We start from the raw sequence: 23,565 nt of genomic DNA, 5'->3' as shown, positions 1-23,565 counted from the left end.
ATAAAATGGAGGAATTTCAAGAGTGTTTGTGCCACACTTGTAGTTCAAATTTCTCAGCCATTTGAGCAGAGTGCATGCTAGTAAACTCATCCCAGTCAACTGTGCGCAAGCCAGTACACCAAACCGGAAAACAGCAACACTGTAAGATAGCCGAGGAAGCTTCAAATAGCAACAAGATTTCTCAACGCTCAAGCAAGAAAATGAATAAGTGCTTCAGAAGAAGGGACTTAAAGCACGGAGAACTGAATGCCGTGTTTGTTGAGGCGGTCGATGAGGGTGGTCTTGGCGAACGTCGCTCCTGGAGTGTACACGCCGCCACTGTGGAGAGTAAACCCATTAGCATACATTCAGGACGTGACACTTAATAATACCAACTGCTTATTTAGGTTTAGCTTTGAAGATATATGACAGTGACTGGATAAGTTTGCAGAACGCACGTTTTTGGAAGAGAATCTGGTTCATTCAACATGGTAATGGCCGCTTGAACCATAGCGATTGGTGTGGCGACATATCCTGCCTCTGGAAAACACCACACACAAAAAAGGGATATGAGAAACATACAGATGCAGCTTTTCATGTATGCTAATATGAGGCTGATGTTAATATGCATACCTGGTCCTTTAACCACAGTGCGGATCTTGCCGTTGGGTTTGCCCTCGGTGAGGTCCTGATCTTCAGTGTAACCCTCTCCAAAAAAGATGAAACGGAAAGAGGAGCCCTCCATCTGCAGACATCACATTTAAATGAAGCTGTCCATGTAATCATAAAGATTCTAGCTGACAGACTAGATGAAGATATGGGTGTAAAACCTGTTTTCTAGTTGGACCTTCTTTGGAGAAGAAGCCAAATGAGAAAAACTCTGGAAACTGCAAAGTATATCATTGATTAGAAAACCATCAAATTAAATGCAATATTTCAGCAATATATGGCTTTCACAAAATGATGTTTTACCTTAATAAGGAGATTCCTGCCAAAGCTGAACTTTACAAGGAACCAGAACATCATTCCAGCGAAGACAAGCTTAAAAATGTTGGAAATACCACCGACACCAACATACGCCCCATACTGAACCTGTAAAAAATATGTCAGTACATACAAAACTTGATATTTTTCACAATGCAGGTCATTTTAAATGAAACTGACTTGGAAAATACTATTGAAAAAGAAATATATGAATTTATGAATTCCTGCTTTATTTTTGTTGCAGTCATTTTGTTAAGTCATTTTAGTACATGTAATAGTTATTTATTTCAATTAATGAAAGCAATATTTAATAGTTTTATAACTTACAGGAGACTCATTGAGTTCTTCATGTAAGTAACGCTGGGTCCTTTTCACCACTGATGGGTCGGAACCCATGAAGGGAAGTGCATATTGCTGTATCTCATTACTATAAAACAGCGCACCCCTGTAGAGATAGAAATTCAGTTTTTATTGATAACAGACACATTTGTGTCCGTTTGATGAACGACATTGTGCTGATACTCAACCATAACAGGCCAATCATAAACAGGTCATGTATGTATATACATATATGTATATATATATATATATATATAATGATTTTCACACAAATATTAAGCAGCACAACTGTTTTCAACATCATCATCATCATCATGACACTAAAGACTGGAGTAATGGCTGCTGAAAATGTAACTTCCTCACCACAGGAATAAATTACATTTTAAACCATATTAAAATAGAAGACAGTTATTTTAAATTGTAATATTGCACTATTTTACAATATTACTGTTTAACTATTTTTGATCAAACAAACAAAAGCAAAAGAGACTTCATACCAATCCCAAACTTTAGAACGGTAGTGCACATACAGAGAGGTCTTAAAGGTTGTATCAGCGATTTCAGGCCCAAAAAAAGGCCCAAACATAAATGATCACATTCATCTAATCTTTCCTAACGATCCGCTAGCTGCCCGCCCCATAAGCAGGCCGTCAAAAAAACGCGTCTCTGTAGGCAGCCTAGGCTCTGAGATCTGCACACAAAAACAATTGGTTTCACCAACCACTCAAAACCAAAATAAAGTGTTCCAACCAATCACTGACAGGGGGTGGGTGTTATGAGGTTTTGCGCTCGTGCACGGCTACACGCCAAGTCGGAGCTGAAGAAGAAGCCTGGGAGGGGCGAGCTAACTTGGTTTGTTTGGGATCTCGCTTCAAACACAAACAGAAGTGACGTCATCCACAATCGCTGATACAACCTTTAAAGGTACAGTGACATAAACAGGCTGTTTCATTGTAACGGTCAGAGAGGGTATAAAATAATATAAATTACGATCATTTAAAAAAAAAAAAAAAACCTAACCTTATAAATGGGCTTTTTGAAATAAGTGCAGATAAGATCCAAATTCCCCAGACAGCAACATAAGGGGCTTTCGCACTGGAGGATAGTTCTAAGAACTATTGGCGGAAGTTCCCGGATTTTGGCGTGATCGCACCACAGGAACTAGGAATGATATTAGTTCTAGGAACTCCTTTTGGAGGAACTAATTTAGCTCCTACTTCAGAGTAGGGTCTAAACTAGTGCTGCAAGATTAATCATATCGCAATCGCGATGTCAAGCCTACGCGATTATATGACGCAAAATGCTGCGATTTTATATTAAATAAAGCATGCCATACAGTTCTCTTTCGAGCTTGAATGAACAATAACACACACAATTATGCCAAAATGTCTTTTTGTCGAGTATCTTCATAACATAAGAGTAGTCTTATGATGAACATGAAGAGTTGTGACTCGTGAGAGAATGAGGCGTGTGTGAGATCCGCGTCTCTGACAGCAGCGGCTGGTCTTAAAGGGACAGTACACAGTAGCCACTAATTATATCTGTCGCTAAAGTTAATCAAAGAACAAAGGGAACAGAGAAAAACACTCACTGCTCTTGACTAAAGAACTTTTTTTCTTTAGATTATCACTAATCTGTGTGTGCATTTATTTTCCTTGAGAACCAAGCAAGTTGACTCATGAAATCATTTGTTTATTATATCGCATATCGCAATCGCAATATTGACCTCAATTATCGCAATATGACATTTTCCCCAAATTATGCAGCCCTAGTCTAAACCAGTACCATAGAAACTCTGTGACATTAGTGTGTTCGCTGATTGGCCGAACGCACGCGAAACACCAGCACCCGACATTTTTAAAAAAGCTATGTAAACACACAGATTATAGCCTAAATATTTACTCTAGAAACTAACTCTACGAACATGGAAAACAGTGATAGATGGACCTCTTAACCTTTACGCCGAGGAGAAAATCCATCGCAACTTTGAGGGAACCAAACGAAACGTGATTATGTATTTCTGCTCAGTTAGCATCACTGGACATCAACCACACGGCATACGTTAATAACTTTCCACTACTGTCTACTTTCTATGTATAACAGTTCTATCTAATGACCTATTAGACAGGACTGTCGGACAGATTGTAAACTAATGAACATGGAGAATGGGAGCGCTATGTGGCTCTGGCTGGCATTCTCAGCGCCGTCAAAATAAAGGTCCGCCACGCCGTCAAAATAAAAGTCACAACAAGCGTGCCTTGTGTCACTTCAGAGTTCCTACTGGCGGTGCGAATGCAACCAGGAAAACATTCATAGGAGAACCATTAGTTCTCGGGAAACTGCCCTGGTCACTAGTTCCTAGTACTAAGTTCCTATAAAAATCCCCTATAGTGTCGGCCCAGATCCGGCCCACATCTGGTACACGTGGAATCCACACGTACCGGATGTGGGCCGGATCTTGGCCGACACTATGTTGCTGTCTGGGTCTGCTTGTTGTTGTACACACCTCCGTTTAATTTTTGCCCCCACCACAGGAAGAGGCTTGTGATTAAACTTCTTCCTGAGGCTTCGCAACTTGGGGCCGTCAGCTAAGCCATAGATGGCCGACTGCCAGGTGCCATCATGGATGCTGCCTCCCTGCGGACACACGAGAATATGGGTCAGCTGAGACTTAAACACAAAGGCCTTTTAAAACACAGACTATTCCAATGTTCACAGCTTTAATTCTTAATATGTTTTAAGTTTAAAACTTAAGAGCACCAACCTCAGGTCCTGCATTTGCAGTCAAAAAGCTCTCAATAGCTGTTATTGTCCCTGGTAATGAAAACAACAGAATATTAATATTACTAAAATATTAGTATTTAAAAATATTATATAATTTGTTATAGTTTAATATCTTTTAACATAATATGATGCAATAATTACATGACAAACATACCTTTAAACTGGTCCCTGGTGTAAATGACGCCCATGTCTGCAGGAATTGAGTCAAAACCACAGCTTCCCACAATGTAGACGCCCTTTTCAGCAGCCTGGCCATTGTAGTTTAGCTGCATACTCTCCAGGAACTACAGAAAATACAACATACACATATCTCTGAATTTTGAGATCAACAGGAAATCAAAATAGACCCAATTTCGCTTTTTTTCGGCTGAAGCCACCAAACCCTCTTATTGTCGTTGCATATTATGTTTCATTGAGGAAAACGTCACATTATGGAAGTAAAACGGGTTGTGAAAGCTTGACTTTAATATTGTTATGGTCAAAGCAAGTTTATGGATTTATTGTAAATGTGATAATGAAATGGGAACAAAGTGTCAGGAAAAGCACCTGTGGTTCTCCGGAGATATCAATGCAGTGTGCTCCGTTCTCCACACAAGCTTTGACCACAGGATCACCAAAAAATCGATACTGTAGAAAAACATACAAAAAGTTATGAGTAAATATCAGTATATATACACAGTATACATTTATATACATACATATATATAATACAACAATATGTACACAGTATAAATATTTAAGAAATAATTGACGACGGGCCGTTGAAGTATTAGAAAAATATTAAAATGATTTCTGAACGATCATGTGACACTGAAGACTGGAGTAATGATGCTGAAAATTCAGCAAAAAAGTCAGCAATTCAAAATTCACATGAATAAATTATATTTTAAAGAATATTAATAAAGAAAAACATTATTTTATTTGTAATAATATTTCACAATATTACTGTTTTTACTGTTTGTTTGTTTTTTTATCAAATAGATGCAGGCTTTGTGAGCATAAGAGACTTACAGACTCCAAACTTTTAAATGGTAGAGTAAATGAACATTTATTTTATACAATATGTAGCCTATAATATTGTCTAAAAATATCTGAGAAAACAAAACAATCCATACTCTTTTAGACATCCTCACTATTTTTAGACAAATGTATTTAAAGAAAACTGAGGGAGATCATCTGAGGTTCAATGTACAAACGTATTTATCTCTTTTTAAAGGACAGTATTGCAAAACCGCATATAGTCTCTCAATATGGGTGAGTTATCAGTTATCAGTCTGATGTAGCAATCTGGGTAAACATGAGGTCTTAAAATTCAATTAGTAATTTATCAATAGCTCGATGTTTGACGGCCAATCATATATATTGTTGCCCATATAAGTGATTCTGTGTCCTACAGTCTGCGTACTTACAGGCCCCACACAGCTGAGCACAATGACTCCCTGTTTGCACATGGCAGCCAATGAGTCGGCATCGCTGACATCCGCAATGAGGACATCTACCTCAGACTTCAACTCCGGCTTACCTGAGAACAAACATTTTAAACATGACATACACTGTAATTATGCAAAGAGTGCTGGGTTATATGTCATATTTAATGCAAATTGACATGTTTATGATATAATGTACTGCATAGATGCAAAACAGTCTAGGCTAAATTCAGTATCATACATAATTTAGTTTGTAAAGTAACCTTGACCATTAAAATCCTTAATAGCCGTGTCGTTATTCAGTGTCCGGTCATCCTACATTCATTCTTCGTGAAATCTAAATATAACTCTGAGCAAATGTTCTGTTTGAGCCAATCCATTCAAAGCTACATGATTAAAGGCATGGAATATGTCACTGGAATATAATTTTCCATCAGCTGTTCAGGATTAATTAAACCATCCCAAAAGACCACCATGACCAAAGGGCCTATTGTCCAGCAAAACGCATGTGCATTATCCAAGCTAAACAAGAAGGAATGTATTTGTCAAAGCAGAAAAGTCTCAACCATTTAATAAAATCAGTTCACTGGCGAATGCCACGATGTGGGTCAAAGTCAAGTCCAATCCAATATAGTTGGGTGGGTCATTGCAACCCTTCTAACACTTTGACATCTTTGCCAAGTTTGCAGCGCTTACAGTCTAGAATGTTTCCTCTTGTACTTCTACTAAATGGATAACACAATTTGTTACTGCAGATATTCTCGCTAACTCAATCTGCTCAACAATCCTGTACATTTTAATAAAAGATGCAAAACATGAGTAAATATCTCTGTGGTAAAAAAAAACAACACAGAATTTGCTAATAAAAATGTTTTACAGCCCCTCAGTTAAGAACCAGTGTTGTCATAGAGCAATGTTATTTTAGTATTTTTTATATGCTATTATAGTATTTACGTATTATTGTATTTATATGTTCTATTATTATATTTCAGTTATTTTAATTGTAGCTATTTTAGGTGCTTTTCTCATTGCAATCGTTTTGTTAAGGAGTTGCTGTTTATTTCATTTTTAATTACCATTTATTTAGTTAGTTAGTAGGCCTACTAGTATTATAAGAACTAGTTTTGGGTAAATGTAAAATTAATACAAATCAATGCATATACACAGCTCAAAAATAAATAAAAAAGCAATTAGCCTATCTTTGACTCTTGCAACATCTAGCCTAACTTACTGGAAAAATTACCATGACAATCAAAGTTTTGGCTTAAATACCATAACGTTAGTCCCTAGTTTTTATAGTAGCTGTTCCTACAGCACAGTTCATCCAAAAAGTTTCTGATATAGTTTGAAAGATTCCTATTCATTATGATTTTACAGAGCTATAAACACTAAGCACTAAGGTATTTTTGCAGACCTGGTGATTTCAAGGGTTCAGGCATATTGCAGTTTTATTAGTTCACTAAATTCAATCAAATACAGAGTTTGCTTCACCCACCGAGAACTCCGGCGGCCTGCTCAAGAACTTGCTCCAGCTTGGCTCTGTTCCTGCCGGCTACGGCCCATTTCAAATTCCCCTTGGGACCCTCGGATGCGGTGCGGGCCACCTCCTCCACCACAAACTGTCCCGTGAAACCCGAGGCTCCGAAGATGATGATGTGGTAGGGTCTGCTGGATGAGGTGCTGAACGACGCCATAGCTGGAAGAGACAGACTGGGATACTGGAAGAGACAGACTGGGATACTGGAAGAGACAGAGTGAGACCAGCGCGAGGAACACCTGACAGTTGACAGTTGGGCGACTGGACTGGAGCTAACGTTACTTCCGTAGGCGTCAGCCTTCAACACGTAGTTCAATGAAGAGGATCATCAATGCGCAGCTCTGTTTGCGCACCCTCTGAAATAATCGATCAAATCAGGGAGGAAGATGGATACCCAGGCGAGACTGCCTTAAATAATTATGCATAAGGTGTTGTGACCACAAAAAAATCCGCATAAATCAAGTAAAGATACTTTGTATTGACGGAATATGAATTGCGTCGATGATACGCATACAAACTTCTAGAACACTACCGTGCAATACGTCACGTCTCCTCGTTTCTGATTGGTCTACTCGGATTGTGGGCGGAACAGGTTTTGGATAAGAAGATTCTAAGGATTATGGTATAATATTTATGTTTTCTGTAATGTGTTCACAGCGATTTATTATTTTTTACATATTAGTGCATTTTTAAATATATAAATATTTTTTTTCATAGTTACATGAATGAAATATATAATTAATACACAAACAATATATGTAAATTAATATATCTACTATTTTTAATTGTTCATTTTTACATAAATTACTTGCAAACTTTGGCATGCAGATAGATAATTTAGTCAGCATAATAAAACTATTATTCGGAAACCCATTTTCTTCTGCCATGTGACATTTTCCCGGGATATCCTAAGAGAAAATGGTAATTTTATTGATCTGGAATTGACTGAATTGTGAAAAGTGGTTGGAGGAGAGAGCTTGACGATGTAAGCTGAAAAACAAAGTAATTTCAGAAATGGAGCAAGTTAATATATTTCGATCAATTATGATTATTTTTTTACTTTGGAATAATGTGCACTCATGAATCGTGCACAATAAAGACAGGAATGTGTTTTAAGGAATGCTCCTTTTAATTTCATCTTGATTTATGCATAATACGACTTTAAAAACTTTTAAACTTCATTCAAACAATACAAAGATGCATCAGTCCCAACAATAAGATTTATTCACCATGTATGTTTGGTCGAAGACATCTCATTGCATTTTCCTTTAAAATTTTCCCCCAAGACAATAACTAAACAGATTTGAACCATACAATTAGGAAATACAGCAATCGTCACATGATATATACACAAAATCGAAATGAAGAGTTTATATTAAATATAGTTTCCAATGGTCTCTGTACAGACAGTATAAGAGAGTGCATGCAGCAGAACGTGTGATTCTAAAAGACTTTGTTTTGCTTTAAATAAATACTGAAAACTCACACAATAAAGACATTCAATGGTCATCTGAACCAGCCAGACAACACACAAATAAAAAAAAGAAAAACAGACAACACAAAATAAAATTTTACAGTTCCCGCCAAGTACTTTCACGCACTTGAGCAGAGCACAGCAAACTACACGTTACTTTTACTTCATTAACTGCAGACATTACCATAGTAAGACCGTGCCTCAAAAGGAAAATGTTCAAGACACAGATTCGGTAGAATAAACACAAGATGCACTTATGACAATAACCAAATAAGAAGAAACATGAATTAACAAAAACGAAGTATTTGAATACCATGATTACAATAACTGTTAAGATTATTAACAATAGACATGCCTGAGCAAATGATATTAAAATCTTATGACATTCTTGTTCTAGTACCAATTTCATCTTAAAAACTTTCCATTGGTAAATACAGTCATGTACTGGAGGCCTAGTTTAGGGGAAAACAAATCCTAGTTACCATAGTTACCAATTCTATGGGGAAAATGAAATACTTGATAGATTTGGCTATTTTTAAAGTCACCATGAAATCAAAATGACAATTTTGCAGTATTTACTATAAATGATTTATCAGTGCACATTATTTTTTTAAAGTCATGTGCCTTCATAATCTTTAATCAAAATAACTTCCCCTCTTTCAGCGACATCTCTTCTCTCTGGTGATGTGTTTACTGACGTGAGGGCGGGGCAACCTGTCACTCACATGAGATTAACCAATAGCAAACCACAATGATCCAACGATCAAATAAATTCCAGATGAACAAAATCAAGCCCCGCCCTAAAATCCTTCTTGTTCAAGAAGTTTCCCCTGAATACCTTAAAGGGATAGTTCACACAAAAATGAAAATTCTGTCATCATTTACTCTCCCTCAAGTTGTTCCAAACCTGTTTGACTTTCTTTCTTCTGCTGAACACAAAAGAAGAGATTTTGAAGAAAGTCGGTAACCAAACGACTGATGGACCCCATTGACTTCCATAGTAGGAAAAAAAAAATACTATGGATGTCAATGGGGACCAGCAACTGTTTAATTACCAACCTTCTTTAAAATATCTTCCTTTGTGTTCAGCAGAAGAAAGGAAATCATACAGGTTTGGAACAACTTGAGGGAGAGTAAATGTTGACATAATTTTAATTTTTGGGTGAACTATTCCTTTAACTTTTGCTTCATGTCGACTTTAAAAAGAAAAATAACTCAAAAAGTTTATGTGTGGACTAGAGCTGCATGATTAATCGTTAAAAGATCGCGATCTCGAGTCAAACACCCAAGCAATCTTATTCTTAAATTACTATAAATTTATACATATATATACACATTTATTTATATATAAATATGTCTATATAACAATCTCTTGAATTAATGGACCACTCTTTCAACAGATTCATTAAAAATGCTGATTCTATTAAACAAGTGATATCTTTATTAAGAGCGAGTCATTGAATCATTCATTCAAGAGATTCGTTCAAAAACGCTGATTCATCCAATAATGAGTCTTTGTGAGTGAGTCAATGAATCATTCATTCAAGAGATTTGTTAAAAAATGCTGATTCATTCTGTACTGAAATCAGTGAAGTCTTTGAGTGAATCATTCATTTAAGCGGATTTAAAAAAAATAAAATGATAAAATATATTTAAATAGATAACATCAATTGACTTTTTGTCAGAACCTTTAGTTGTATTTTCAGAATCGTAGGAGAATAACAATCTCTATTTTAAACAAAAAATGCTGATTTCCAGTTTATCCAGAATCGTGCAGCTCTAGTGTGGACTCTTGTATTACGAATGAAGATGATAAAAAATGATCTGCCATCTAACTAAATAAAAGAAGTGTGAATTCAAGCAATTTAGTAATAATATAAAAATAAATGCAAAGTAAATTCAGTCTGAGGGTTTGTGTTTGACACTGCTAGTTTCAAGTATAAGACTGAATTAAAGAAGGTCTATATCGATTATTAATTAATAATAAATATATATAAAATAATTAATATCAATGTTGTGTTAATAATGATCAAATTATTGCCAAATCTACCAGACAATTCTCTTTGCTTTCCAATAATAATTAATGGGAAACTATAGTCTCTGGGATTTGTCTGTATCTATATACAGCATCTATAATTCCTCAATATACATATATTGCTTTCCTGTCCCTATAAACATTTTTATAAACAAAACCATCCAAGCCCACCACAGGAGAATGCTACGTCCAGGCTACAGATGGATATGTCCATTATTATATCTTCAGTACTATGGTGGTCATTCAACTTTCTGAACGAATATAAGACAACCAAATATTAAGATTTGAGATTTAAGACTTTAAAAAACGAAGTCTCTTCATATGAGGTTCAGTTGATGGCAGTAAACAGTGGGCTACTTGAGTCGAAAACTGGCCAAAGTGGTTTCCGGTGTCTTCCAGGGGCCGGACGTCCCCTTTAGGACCTCACAGACGGGCTCCTGCGTCAGTGTGACCCAGCAAAGGCCTATTTATGAGGATTTCTCAGCATCGAAGATCACGGAGGCAGAAAATGACTCCTCGTCCTGCTATGAGCTCGGAGACAGCCAGTGTTTGAGCTCGTCCATTCCCCTCTGCACCCGTCCGATGTAGAAGTCCATGTTGTGGGAAAAGTCCGTGCACACACTGGATTGGGCGTCTCCGAAAGTGCAGTAGAGCGCAGTCCCGCCCACACTGATCACCACGGTGGCCAAGCACAACAAGAGGAGGAGGAGCCAGGAGTCCCCGCCCACCTCATCTGCATATCGGGTAAGAGCAAATCAATAGAGAATCAGAACATGATCAATGCGAATACTGCAAAAATGAGATTTCAGAAAACAATACTGGTTCTCACCGTGGTCCAGGCCTTCGTCAGGTTCTCGGAAACGGACCTTCCTTTTGGGGACGGGTTTAGAGGCAGCGGGGGGAGAGCTGTTGGCTCCTTCCAGAGACACTCTTCTCTTTAAGATCGACACAAGACCAGCAGCTGGAGTGATCTGAAACACAGACGACAGGTTATTGAGAAAGATTGCTGTGCTCAAAGGCTTGGAACGAGGATCTAATTTAATTTCTCACGAAAATGAGGAAAAGCTGTGCATTAACATACTTTACCCACTAGATGTCGCTATGAGCTGAGGGCTTAAAATACATCTAATAAAGCGTGATACAAACAATGGAACACTGTAAGATTTAGACACAAAAATGGAATTTATTGCCTTTTTGTGTAAAAGAAACAAGCTGGTTTTGGTCTTTGACTGCCTGAATATGTGGTGTAGAATGTAAAATATAATGTTAGATAATATAATGTTATCTAATTTTGTCAGATTTAACAAGAAATATTTTTGGGGATTTACATAAAACACAATAAGCACTTTACAAAATGTTTTTGAATTTATATACATTCATTGTTCCCTAAATTTTATATAAATACTCAAATAAATATAAATACTAAATCTACATACAAGTCTAGAACATTTATATTTATAGTCAGGATTACATTTTTATTTTAATGTAAATAAAAATGTATATAAAAGATAATTTATTTAGGTAAATTTGGTATAATTGGGTTTTTTTTGTGCTAATTGTGACATTTATATATATATATATATATATCGATATATATATATATAGAGAGAGAGAGAGAGAGAGAGAGAGAGAGAGAAAGAGAGAGAGAGAGAGAGAGAGAGAGAGAGAGAGAGAGAGAGAGAGAGAGAGAGAGAATGTTAAATGCAGCATGCTTAAAAAAAAAAAAAAAAAAAAAAAAAAAAATTATATATATATATATATATTGTATTTTTCACACCATCCAGGCAGCATCTAGGAAAAAAAAAATTTAACAAGTCTCTAACAAGACTATGTAGCCTACACAAAATAATAATAAATCTGTATTATCTCAAGCAAGTATGTTTAATAATACATGTCCTTTAATATGCATCAAGGAGCTGAAATCCATTTCCTCAGCACTTTATCTGAATTAGGTTTACCTTTACCCCATCTCATAAATGATGCACATGAGAATGAAAGTATTGGAGATGGTCAGGAAAGCGGAGTCAGTTATGTTACATCACAAGCCACTGAGGAATGGAAAAGGTCACGGAGAGGTCAAACTACTAAAGACCAATGAGCACTGAGAATATCATGAATACCATGAATAAATCTGAATATTAATGATGGCATGAGTGTGTGTGTGTGTGTGTGGCTGCATAGCAGTTATTACCTTAAACTAAAACTTCAAAAAAAGGTTTTTGTTTAATTGAAATAAAGAATAAGAAATGTTGCCTTGGCAAGTAACTGAAATAAAAGTTTAAGTAAAAGAAATTAAATGAAATTAAAGCTAAACAGATATATATATGCTTTAAAAAAAAAAAGTCGATTTGTTATATGCTTTTATCAGTGGTATATATATATATATCACTGATAAAAGCATATAACAAATCGACTAAACCTTAAACTAAAAAAAAACCTGCAAATATAAAAATAAATGATATAACAGCATTATTGCACTAAAGTAAGTAATAAAGGGGAAAAAAGCATTAAAGTTAATTATAATTGAGAGGAATAACTACGCCGATACCATTCGTTTGTGCTCTTACTGAATTAAAACTAATTTTAACAGTAACTCAGGATTGTTTTTCACTAAAAAACCTTGGTGTCAACTCATTTCACCCAGAGAGCTTCCATATTTGGCAAGATCGGTCTCAATGAAAACAAATCTTTCAAGCACTGCAATTATAGTTCTCTATTTTTGCTCCACAACAGCCATTTCATTTGTCAATTGAGACTAAAAGCCAAAGGGAAAAACCTTTAGGGAAAAACTTTCGGCTTTATTAAAAGCCTTCATACATTGATTATATAACATGAAGTAGAAGTTGCTGAAGTAGGCTAATTGATCCTTAATGTTATCTGAGGAATACAAGCGCCCATGTGATCCTAAAAAAAGCCAAACAGCAAAACAGTCCACTTCACTACTGCATAAAACTCGGTTTTGTTTTTAGGCTTTCATAAAACAACTTATTTTTATGATGTAGAAAAGCACATGAGCAGCGTGACATTAATAGGACAAACAAACAAAAAACAGACGAATTAATCACTAGAGTAATTAGACTTCAAAACACACATTCTGAGCCAATCTAGTGCATTAACAGTGAGCGATCAACATAACAGGCCAAAAATAACACATGCTTATCATCGCAAATGAAAAAAAATCAGTTTCGGCTCCTCAAGTGTACTCGGATGGCCCTCTTATACAGAAAAACATCACGTTTGATGAGTGTGGACATAAATCAGTCAGGTAATGTAATGTTTGCTCTCTCTCTCTCTCTGGTCATTCGGCATTATTAGCCACATATCACTCCATCACTGACCAGACCTGGAAGACATTCTGTACACATCTAACTAACATCGACTCAGCAGCAGACCTTCAGAATAAATCCACTTCCAGGATGCTGTGTCATTAATTAATGATTAAACAGATATACTTGAAATTAAAGATGGAACAAACAGATTTCTAATTTATTCCGTCGACAGACTGATCCCCCAAATGATCTGATTAACTAATGGTAGACTGATATCGGCTGATTGATCTGCTAATATTTGGCATTTTGAGATTACTGGCATTGATGGATAATGAACAGAACATATGCATGGTTTTCAAAGAAAAAAAAATTCAATGAAATAGTGTAAAAACAAAGAGTTTGCTCAATTTTAGCAATTTTGTTTCCATCACATCTCATTTATATGAGCATTCATAGGTCATCCTGCTCTGTAGATACTGACACTGATAGTGGAGGCAGTAAGTTATTCATTATTTTATTCGGGAAGGATGCATTAAATTGATCAAAAGGGACAGTAATCAGCGTAAGTGTTGTTCTTTTCACTTTCTATTCATTAAAGAATCCTGGAAAATTGTATAATGTTGTTTTCCAGAAAAATATTAAGCAGCACAACTGATTTCAACTAATGATTTCTGAAGGGTCATGTGACACTGAAGACTGGAGTAACGATGCTGAAAATTCAGCTTTGCCATCACAGGAATAAATTACTTTTTATGATGCATAAAAAAAAAAAAAAAACATTTTTAGATTGTAATAATGATATTTCACGAATATAATAATATAATACAATATTATATAATACGAATATAATACAACATGCATGATGAATTTCTTAACAGATCCTAATTGTGCTATGGAGAAAACGGCTTATCCCATTCTGTCGGTGCTGTGTGTATCCAGGACATCAAGTCTACTATAAATACACCAATAAATAATGTTTTATTTGAATATTGCACGTTATAATACAAACACGTTTTGATTTAGTTTTCCAGGTCAGTAAGTTCTGTCTGGTTAAAAAGCATCAAAATTTGGTCCTAGTGAGCACAATTGGGTTTGCACTCACACTCACACCATGTTTTCTCAGTATTTTTTCAACCTTTCCAAGAAAAGGAACATACATGTTCAAAAGCCTAGCCCGAAAAACTTGAAAATTGACGGTGGAGACTGAAGGTCACAATATAATGAGTCAATGGGGGCCTAACATTCTTCAAAAATTCTTCTGTGTTTCGCAGAAGAAAGTCATGCAGATTTCGAATGACATGAGGGTGAGTCAATTATGGTGGATTTTTATTCTTTTAACTAGGGATGCACGATATATCGGCCACAAGCGTGCCGCACAAGCCCTGAAAAGTGAAGCCAAAACGTCTCGATCGCCCCCCGGTGACTGGTCCTAGTATAGGTCATAAGCCCCGCCTCCCCGTGTTATTCAACGGGACGTGAGACCAACTAAACAATTAAATTACACTTCAAATATCTTTTTTCCAAAGGTGGTTTCTTTCATTTGCTGTCGTTTTTATCACGCTGATGTAAGTTCAAGTGTCTGTTTCAAAAATAAGTTGGTTTTTAGTTAGTTACGTGATGCGGTGGTTGTAACGTCATGATTGACAGCTGTGATTGACAGGTTCTCTGAGCGAAGTAGTCGCTGAAGCACCAACGGACATTTTTTTCGGGATCTTCGGAGGACTGAGGAGATTGTATTTACTTTATTTTAACAAGCCTCTTGTCGTACTGCAATCATTTTTTAAAAAAGTGTGCAGAAAGCACTTTCCCTGAGGCGAGTGAGGGCGGAGCGTTGATTTCGCGGCTTTACTTCCTGCTCACGACTGCGCAGGTCTGGTCCCGAGATCGCTACTGCGCAGACTCAAGGTCCAATATGTCAGCGCCATATCGGGACACTGGTGGCTTCAGTTCTCACCAATGGAAGAGAGCGAAGGGGCGTCGTCCATCTTTTTTTACAGTCTATGATCGGCCACCATATCGGTATCGGCCGATATATGTTAATTTTTAATGTTATCGTTATCGGCCCGATTGGAAAATTTGGACGATGTATTAAAGCCGATAAATAATGGATTATTTCCTTCAGCTAAGACACTTCAGACGCACTGTTCGCCATGATGGTTTTCAATTGATTGAAATATGATTGGAATCACTTCTAAAAAGGAAAACACGGTTCAGTGCAACATGTGCAGCGCAAGTCTGTCATATATAGGCTATATAAATCACTATAATTGTGTGCTAGGAACATGGCTTTTAATGGTGAGACTTTTTTGTAATCAGGTTAAAAGTAAAAACTATATAAAAATTTTGATTTACATTTATCAACCAATAAATCGTTTATCGGCTTTCAAATATAAAGAATTATCGGTTATCGCTATTGGCCAATCGGTGCATCCCCACTTTTAAAATAACATTTTTGGCCCTTTAAATTGATAATACACTATAAGATAATGGTTCACAAAAACTGCTCTCAAATAAAATGAAAATAGTCAGGGTCCAAACCAATTTATTTCATTTGAGACTGTGCACCTATCACATACTCTTAGCTTTCAAACGTATGGGGTCAGTGTTCTTTTGAGCTTTCTATTCATCAATAAATCGCTGAAAAAAGTATCCTGATGGTCTCCACCAAAATATCAAGCAGCACAACTGTTTTCAACATTGACAATAATAAGAAATGTTTCTTGAGCAGCAAATCATCATATTAGACTGTTTTCTGAAGGATCATGTGACACTGAGTAATGATGCTGAAAATTCAGCTTGGCTATCACAGGAATAAATTACATTGGAAAATATCTTGAAATAGAAAACGGTTCTTTTACTGTTTTTTTAAGAGCCTGAAATCAAGATTCGCCCCCCAAAAGAAACTGCGCATGACATGTTTGGGAACACAGCACAAAAGCATTAAAGACACATGTTCATGAAAGCCTGTATTGTGCTGGCAGAGATCACTGGTCCAGATTCTATTGTTGATTGTCTCATTGAGGGTGGAAGTGTCATTATGACATCACACACGGCTGCCTGTTACAATCATTCAGCTCTGGCATTCAGGGGAAAGGTCACCCTTCAGGTCATCCAGCTCTCGCAATCACTGCTAAGATTCCCATATCTATTATGCATGTTCTTATCAGACGCCTTCTCACCACAGTAATTACCAAGCCAGGGAGCTGAGATCACACACAACACGCTGAGCTTAAAAAAAACAACACCACCAAGGGACATACAATCATCACAAACACAGACGAGTCCTTAAAGGGATAGTTCACCCAAAAATTTTGTCATAACTTAATCACCCTCAAGTTGTTCCAAATCTGTATGAGTTTCTTCCTTCTGTTGAACACAAGATAATATATTTAAAGAATGTTGGTAATCACACAGTTGACGGTATCCATTGACTTCCATAGTAGGAAAAAAAAAAATACTATGAAAGTCAATGGGGTCCATCAACTGTGTGATACCAACATTCTTTAAATATATTCTTTTGAGTTCAACAGAAGGAGGAAGAAACTCAAACAGGTTTGGAACAACTTGAGGGTGAGAAAATGATGACAGCATTTTTTCATTTTAATGAACTATCCCTTTAAGCTCTACTGTGACATGCTGTCGATTGACGGTCAATAATAAAAAATAAATTTAAAAAAGTTTTTCTATTTATATTAATCTATTATTATTATGATTCTTTTATGTTTAATAAAATCATACAATGTTATTACTTAATATATTTTATTACATTATTATAATAATCTTGACTCCATCAGTTTGAGGGTTTAAAAAAGAGACTTATTTTAATTCTTTAGTGCAAAAATAAGTTATTGTTGATAAATTATTGGCTGCAAAATCGTCCTTTTAGCATTGGGACTACTGTTATAGGTGGAAATCGATATAAACAGGATTCCCTTTCTATTCCTATCATGCACAATTTACCGGGGGTTGAAAAATTCTAAGTCAATCTGTCTCAGAAAACAAAATGACAGTATTGTTTAACTTGTACTGAACCTGGAATATTCCTTTGAGTTAATGGCTACAATGCAGTTATAGAGGTGATGAGGGTATGCTATGTAAGATGATGACATCACTCTGACATCATTGGATGCTATAGCATAATGATGTCAGAGTGATGTCATCATCATACATAGCATACCCTCATCACCTCTATGCACCTCTATACTTTCTCTTTTCCCAACTTACTATGCTGAGAATTGTAAGCAAGCAAGCCATTTGTAGGTTGATTTTTGCTTTTGGTGATGGGCATGCTTAACCTTTAAATCTCTGCCAAATGTGCATACTATTCATAAAATATGCAGAATATTAAACATTTCCAATCTAAGTGTCAGTAAAAGCTTAGCAAAGTGCTCAAGGGCAAAATTAGAAAGACTTTTAAAACGAATCTGATTAGAAATCATCTTAATTCTCAAAACAAAGCCATGCCACGCACAAAATAACAAATAAGCCTCTTAGTGATTTGAATTTGAACTAAATTGACTGAAAAATGTGTGTTCCTCACCTCTTCCACCTGTATGCGCTTGGCCATGTCATCCAGCACTGACACATTAATAATATCCAACAACTCCACCCCATTCCCATTCTCCTCTAGGTCCAACTCTGGTGTATTTTCAGGAATATCCTGCTCCTGAGGTTCATGATCTTCACCTCCTTCCTCCAGCTTTAGAGCCTCTTCTACCTCCCCTGCGTGTGGCACATCTTGCCACGTATCCACGGTGTCCCCCGTCCCCTCCATCACCGCCCCGGGGCCGATCGTGTCCGTCTGAAGCTCCACGTTGCCTGGTTGAGCAGCGTCCATTGGAGACTCGGGCTCTGGTGAGGCATCCCTGTGGGAAGCTGCCACACTTATGCTCTCTTCTTCTGCTCCTGAATCCTCACAGGCTGGAGAGGAGGAGCCATGCGTCCCGGCTGAGGAGGAGGAAGAGTGTGTGTCCGAGGAGGGGGAGGGGTCATGCTGATGTTCGCTCTGGTGGGATTGTGGGGCAGTGCTGCTACAGTCGTCAGGATGGATGACTTCCTGTTGTGCCTCATATGTACTCTGATCCTCCATAGCCGTCCCTGTTTTAGATGGAGAGAGAGAAGATGGGGCATATAACAGCAATGAAACTTCCTTGGGAGTAAAAGGTTCAGAATGGAAAACCATCATACTGAAAAAGGCACAGTATGTACAGCATATTGTCTGCTATTTGTTAAAATAACAAATATTTCAAACTCAACATTTTCATCAATATCATGTTACTGTTTAATTATGCAAGTGGAGTCCAGTTATAATTTCTTATATAAATATCATTATTAAGTATTTTTAATGTATTGTTACTATTTTATCTAGTTTTTAATGTAGATTTTTTATTTTATGTAATATTTTATGTTTTATGTAATTTTATAATATAATATCATAATGTATATATTTTTTATATTTTACAATTATTAAAACAATATTTAATAATAACTACATACAATTTTCTTAGAGAAACAGTCCCCCCAAAATAATCTATCTATCTATCTATCTATCTATCTATCTATCTATCTATCTATCTATCTATCTATCTATCTATCTATCTATCTATCTATCTATCTATCGTATCTATCTATCGTATCTATCTATCTATCTATCTATCTATCTATCTATCTATCTATCTATCTATCTATCTATCTATCTATCTATCGTATCTATCGTATCTATCTATCGTATCTATCTATCTATCTATCTATCTATCTATCTATCTACAAATATCTATCTATCTATCTATCTATCTATCTATCTATCTATCTATACATATCTATCTATCTATCTATCTATCTATCTATCTATCTATACATATCTATCCATCTATCTATCTATCCATCTATCTATCTATCTACACATATCTATCTACACATATCTATCTCTTTCTATCTATCTATACATATCTATCTCTTTCTATCTATCAATCTACACATATCTATCTATCTATCTATCTATCTATCTATCTATCTATCTATCTATCTATCTATCTATCTATCTGTCTGTCTATCTACACATATCTATCTCTTTCTATCTATCTACACATATCTATCTCTTTCTATCTATCAATCTACACATATCTATCTATCTATCTATCTATCTATCTATCTATCTATCTATCTATCTATCTATCTATCTATCTATCTATCTATCTATCTATCTGTGTGTGTGTAATAATTTAAATAAATTACCAAATGTCCAAAAGGAACAGTTCACCCATAAATTTATTTTAAGTTTGCTCTCCCTCATGTTGTTCCAAACACGTATGACTTTCTTGCTTCCATGAAATGGAGAATTTTCAAAACTTGTGAATAAACAGGGTGCCAATTCTTACATTTAGAATTTTGCCGCCCTTGATAAATGCTGGAAAATAAACTAGCATGATTATTATGGTGGCATGCTATTCGGAGCTGAACATACCCGATGTCCCTCACCCCCACCTGCCTGCACTGTGTCTGATCTCCTTGAGTTGAACAGCCACATGGTCATTTGACCATCAGGCCCTTGTGTACAACAGAACAGATCAATGGAAGACGATCAATCACTATCGATGCATCAAGGCCCAATTGCCTGAAGCCCTGCAGATCAATAATGCAGGACTCCACCGTTGACTGTTCTCGTGGTCGTAAACACGCCAGGCGCTGTGCAGCTCAGAGACAGGATCTAAGTAGAGACAGCTCGCTCGCTGCAGTCAGAGCTCAGAGAAAGACACATGACAACCAGTGCTGGGCCTGATACGCTCTATCGCTCATTTTCTACAAAACTACACTCTCCCTGCTGTCTTCCTACAGTTTAGGGACCAGATTTACGAGTATCAGCTGTGTTAAAAAACACCTGTCAGGATTTACTAAAGACACGCAGTGAAAAGTGAGCGCTGAAAAGGTGTGGACAGTTATTTTTTTGCAGATTACCTTATTGCATATTCATTTGTAGTCCCTTTCAGATGCAAAATGTATGGGAGAAGAGAATTTAATTGAATCATGCAAGGTGATTTATTAAGGTTTGCGCTCGTCAATTTAATGGTATTTGTACCATTATTTACCAAAAAAAGCAAAAAGCATTATTACCCAAAAAAAGCATGTCTTAAACCAGACGCTAACTGGTAGATTGCGTTGGTCATTATGGAAATGATTCCACTCCCATCGAACTTTCCACTCCCATCGGCGCCGTTTTGTGATTGCACTCTCATGCTAATTTGCCCTGTTTAGTAAATCTGGCCCTAGGACTCATTTTCCAGAATGTCAGTCAAGTATTGCTGTCCAAGAGGTCCAATTCTATTAATTAGTGCTTTTTATGTGAAACAAATGCACTCAAGTGTCACACTAGAGATATATTTCCTTTCCCCTTCAAATTCTATGCTTGAGGTTAATAGTTTAAAGTAGGGGAAGTTCAGGGTTCACAATTCCAGTCCTCACGCCTCTCCACTCTGGACATTTTGTATGTTTCTCTTATCTGACATGCTCAGTTGAGGGGTGGGCTCCATTCGACCATATGTGCACTGCAAAGTGGACTTAAAAGGGTATGTAATCATCTTAAGAGAGATTCAGTCTGAATCAGGTGTGTTTGTAAGCGGCTGTTCGCAGGTCTAAAGTGCATGAGACGTGACAGTTACAAGTCAACTGTCATGATTACGGGTTAAATACGTTTATTTTCATATTAAACATCGCAACATACATTTAGGGTTTTTGAATTTTACATTAGATTAAGTAAAATGCATAATTAATATGTATATAAATAAAATAAATATTTATATAGATTTAGATGGATTTTATACACATGCATATTAAATTAAAGTATGATAATTTATATTATTTTACTTAAAAAAGAAAATTTTGGCATCAAACCTTAAACTCTAATATGCACGACTTGAGTTTCGTCTGTGTTTGACATTGCAGGGTGTTGCAAATGAACGCATTCTGTTAAGTGAAGTGAACTTCAACTGACTAACACTGCATAGTCAATGTCAATCGGGACGCACCCGAGTTCATGGAGCTCTCTTTTAACAAGCTGATGATCTGAATCAGGTGTATGAGATAAGAGAGACATACAAACTGTGCAGTGAGCGGAGGCAAGAGGGCTGGAGTTGGGAACCCCTGAAGTCGTTGGTGACAATATAGACTACTATACCTGATTTAAAAAAATAAAATAAAAACTATATAATTTTCTAGTAATCAAATGTTTTATAACCGAGGATAATAACAATTAAATAAATACATTTCATGTTTTTATTTTATTAATTTTAATAAATGTAGTTTCAAAAAATTTAAATTTAATTAAATTTATAAAATTAAAAATATTAAATAAATGAATTAATAAAAAAATATTTTATTTTATTTGAAATATTTTAGACTTTTCCAGCCAGGAAATCACATATTTAAAATTGATATTTTCATTCCATAACCAAATTAACCTGTATGTAGCATGTATACTGTAGATTAAGGTTTTAATGTGTTTTATTTATTTTTTTAACAGACAAAATACCACAGATGTATAATAACATGAAAATAATTAGCATATGTGCATCACTACCAAAGCCCCATTTGCAAAAAGTTTTTTTTTTTCTTTGAAAGGTTTGCTGATGAATTGAAACACATCAGCCAATCAGAAACCACAGTTCAAGCCAACTTCAAACGCACAGTGACGTCTAACAACAGGAGGCATGATATTAGGATGAACTTTTGGTCCGGAATTCTGCATGAATGAGCAGGCCAGGGGAATGCCATCAATCTCTAACTCATGCGTCTCGTAGGGTGAGATGCACCTGGCCAAGCAGACCCCAGAACAGGTGGCCGGGCAGAGGGTGCTGCAAGAGTGACAAAATGTGTGTGTGGTGCTGCCATGCCTGGAGTGTAAAAGTGAAACCGGGTCATGGAACTCAATGCGAGTAACACGGTGTTCAGGTAACATAGCCCAGCACCACATCAGCTGCGAGAGCTAGTGAGAAACAGAGTCTCATCAATAAGGCATGATTCATGAGCATGATCTGGAGGGACAGAAGGGAACTTTAACTTTAACTCCTGTGTGTGTGTGTGTGTGTGTGTGTACTTGAAGAAGGGGACATGGTGTTTATCCTGTCCATAGATGATGAAAGAAGTAAGGTCTAAATGTACAGTAGACTAAGTTTTAACTAGGTGTAAAATAAGGTTGTTTAATTGTATTTAATTCATTTTTATTAAATTTCAATTAAAATAATTTTGTTTCTCGAAAGGAAACTGTAAAGTCTAATCTAGCAAGTGCACGTAGACTGGGTGTTAACTTCTAATATTAAAATATGAAATGAATGAATTAAAGAAAATACATAATTTAATTCATTCATTTAATTTATTTACCCCATTTACTTTCTTAATAAATATTAAGTTGCTTTATTTGCCACAATTCAGTGAAAATGTATTAAAATATTGCAACTTTCTCCACCTCTGATACAAATTATTTGCTTTATTTAATTAATTCGATTTGTTTTTATTTTTAGATTAAAATCTATTTGTTTCTTGAAAGAAATCTGTAAGGTCTAATCTATTAAACATATGGTAGATAGTGTTAACCAATAACATTAAAATATGAAATGAATTAATAAACAAATATTTATTTTATCAATTTTGTTAATTTTAATTACTTTATTACCCTATTTACTTAATAAATGTTAAGTAGATTTATTTGCCACAATTCAGTGCAAATTCATTTACATAAACACTTT

The 23,565-nt window shown here is 36.0% G+C and overlaps 2 protein-coding genes across 3 annotated transcripts in view; both read right to left on the bottom strand.

Moving 5' to 3' along the window:
• Positions 1–159: 159 nt before the first annotated feature.
• LOC307148059 (saccharopine dehydrogenase-like oxidoreductase) lies at positions 160–7,620 on the bottom strand. The gene is made up of 12 exons (XM_079853248.1): positions 7,009–7,620; positions 5,496–5,608; positions 4,633–4,713; positions 4,241–4,370; positions 4,067–4,116; positions 3,809–3,939; positions 1,291–1,408; positions 952–1,071; positions 810–866; positions 613–724; positions 438–519; positions 160–318 (listed from the first exon to the last, which is right to left on the bottom strand). Exons 1-12 carry the CDS (start codon positions 7,205–7,207, stop codon positions 228–230), a joined length of 1,284 nt encoding a protein of 427 aa, XP_079709374.1. The 5' UTR covers positions 7,208–7,620; the 3' UTR covers positions 160–227.
• A 630-nt stretch (positions 7,621–8,250) lies between these two features.
• Positions 8,251–23,565, bottom strand: part of cnsta (consortin, connexin sorting protein a) — a 32,192-nt gene continuing 16,877 nt past the window's right edge. For both annotated transcript variants that reach the window (XM_079852837.1, XM_079852838.1), the window contains exons 9-11: positions 18,369–18,925; positions 11,389–11,530; positions 8,251–11,292 (exon numbers count right to left, since the gene is read on the bottom strand). In XM_079852837.1, the coding sequence (XP_079708963.1) occupies positions 11,084–11,292; positions 11,389–11,530; positions 18,369–18,925 (908 nt within the window). In that variant the 3' untranslated portion in view covers positions 8,251–11,083. The remainder of the gene's footprint in view (positions 11,293–11,388; positions 11,531–18,368; positions 18,926–23,565) is intronic.

Source organism: Squalius cephalus, assembly GCF_949319135.1.
Source record: "Squalius cephalus genome assembly, chromosome: 20".
NCBI classification, from domain to species: Eukaryota; Metazoa; Chordata; class Actinopteri; order Cypriniformes; family Leuciscidae; genus Squalius; species Squalius cephalus.
The sequence above is the reverse complement of the archived record's forward strand: the minus strand, read 5'-3'. Positions and strand labels throughout refer to the sequence as shown.

What these genes read in the sequence shown, in the direction of transcription:
- LOC307148059 (XM_079853248.1), bottom strand. Translation starts at nt 7,207, where the DNA reads ATGGCGTCGTTCAGCACCTCATCCAGCAGACCCTACCACATCATCATC. An exon ending in ATATCTCCGGAGAACCACAG is followed by an intron (nt 4,371 to 4,632) that starts GTGCTTTTCCTG and finishes TATTTTCTGTAG; the next exon opens with TTCCTGGAGAGTATGCAGCT. An exon ending in CCAGATTCTCTTCCAAAAAC is followed by an intron (nt 319 to 437) that starts GTGCGTTCTGCA and finishes TACTCTCCACAG; the next exon opens with TGGCGGCGTGTACACTCCAG.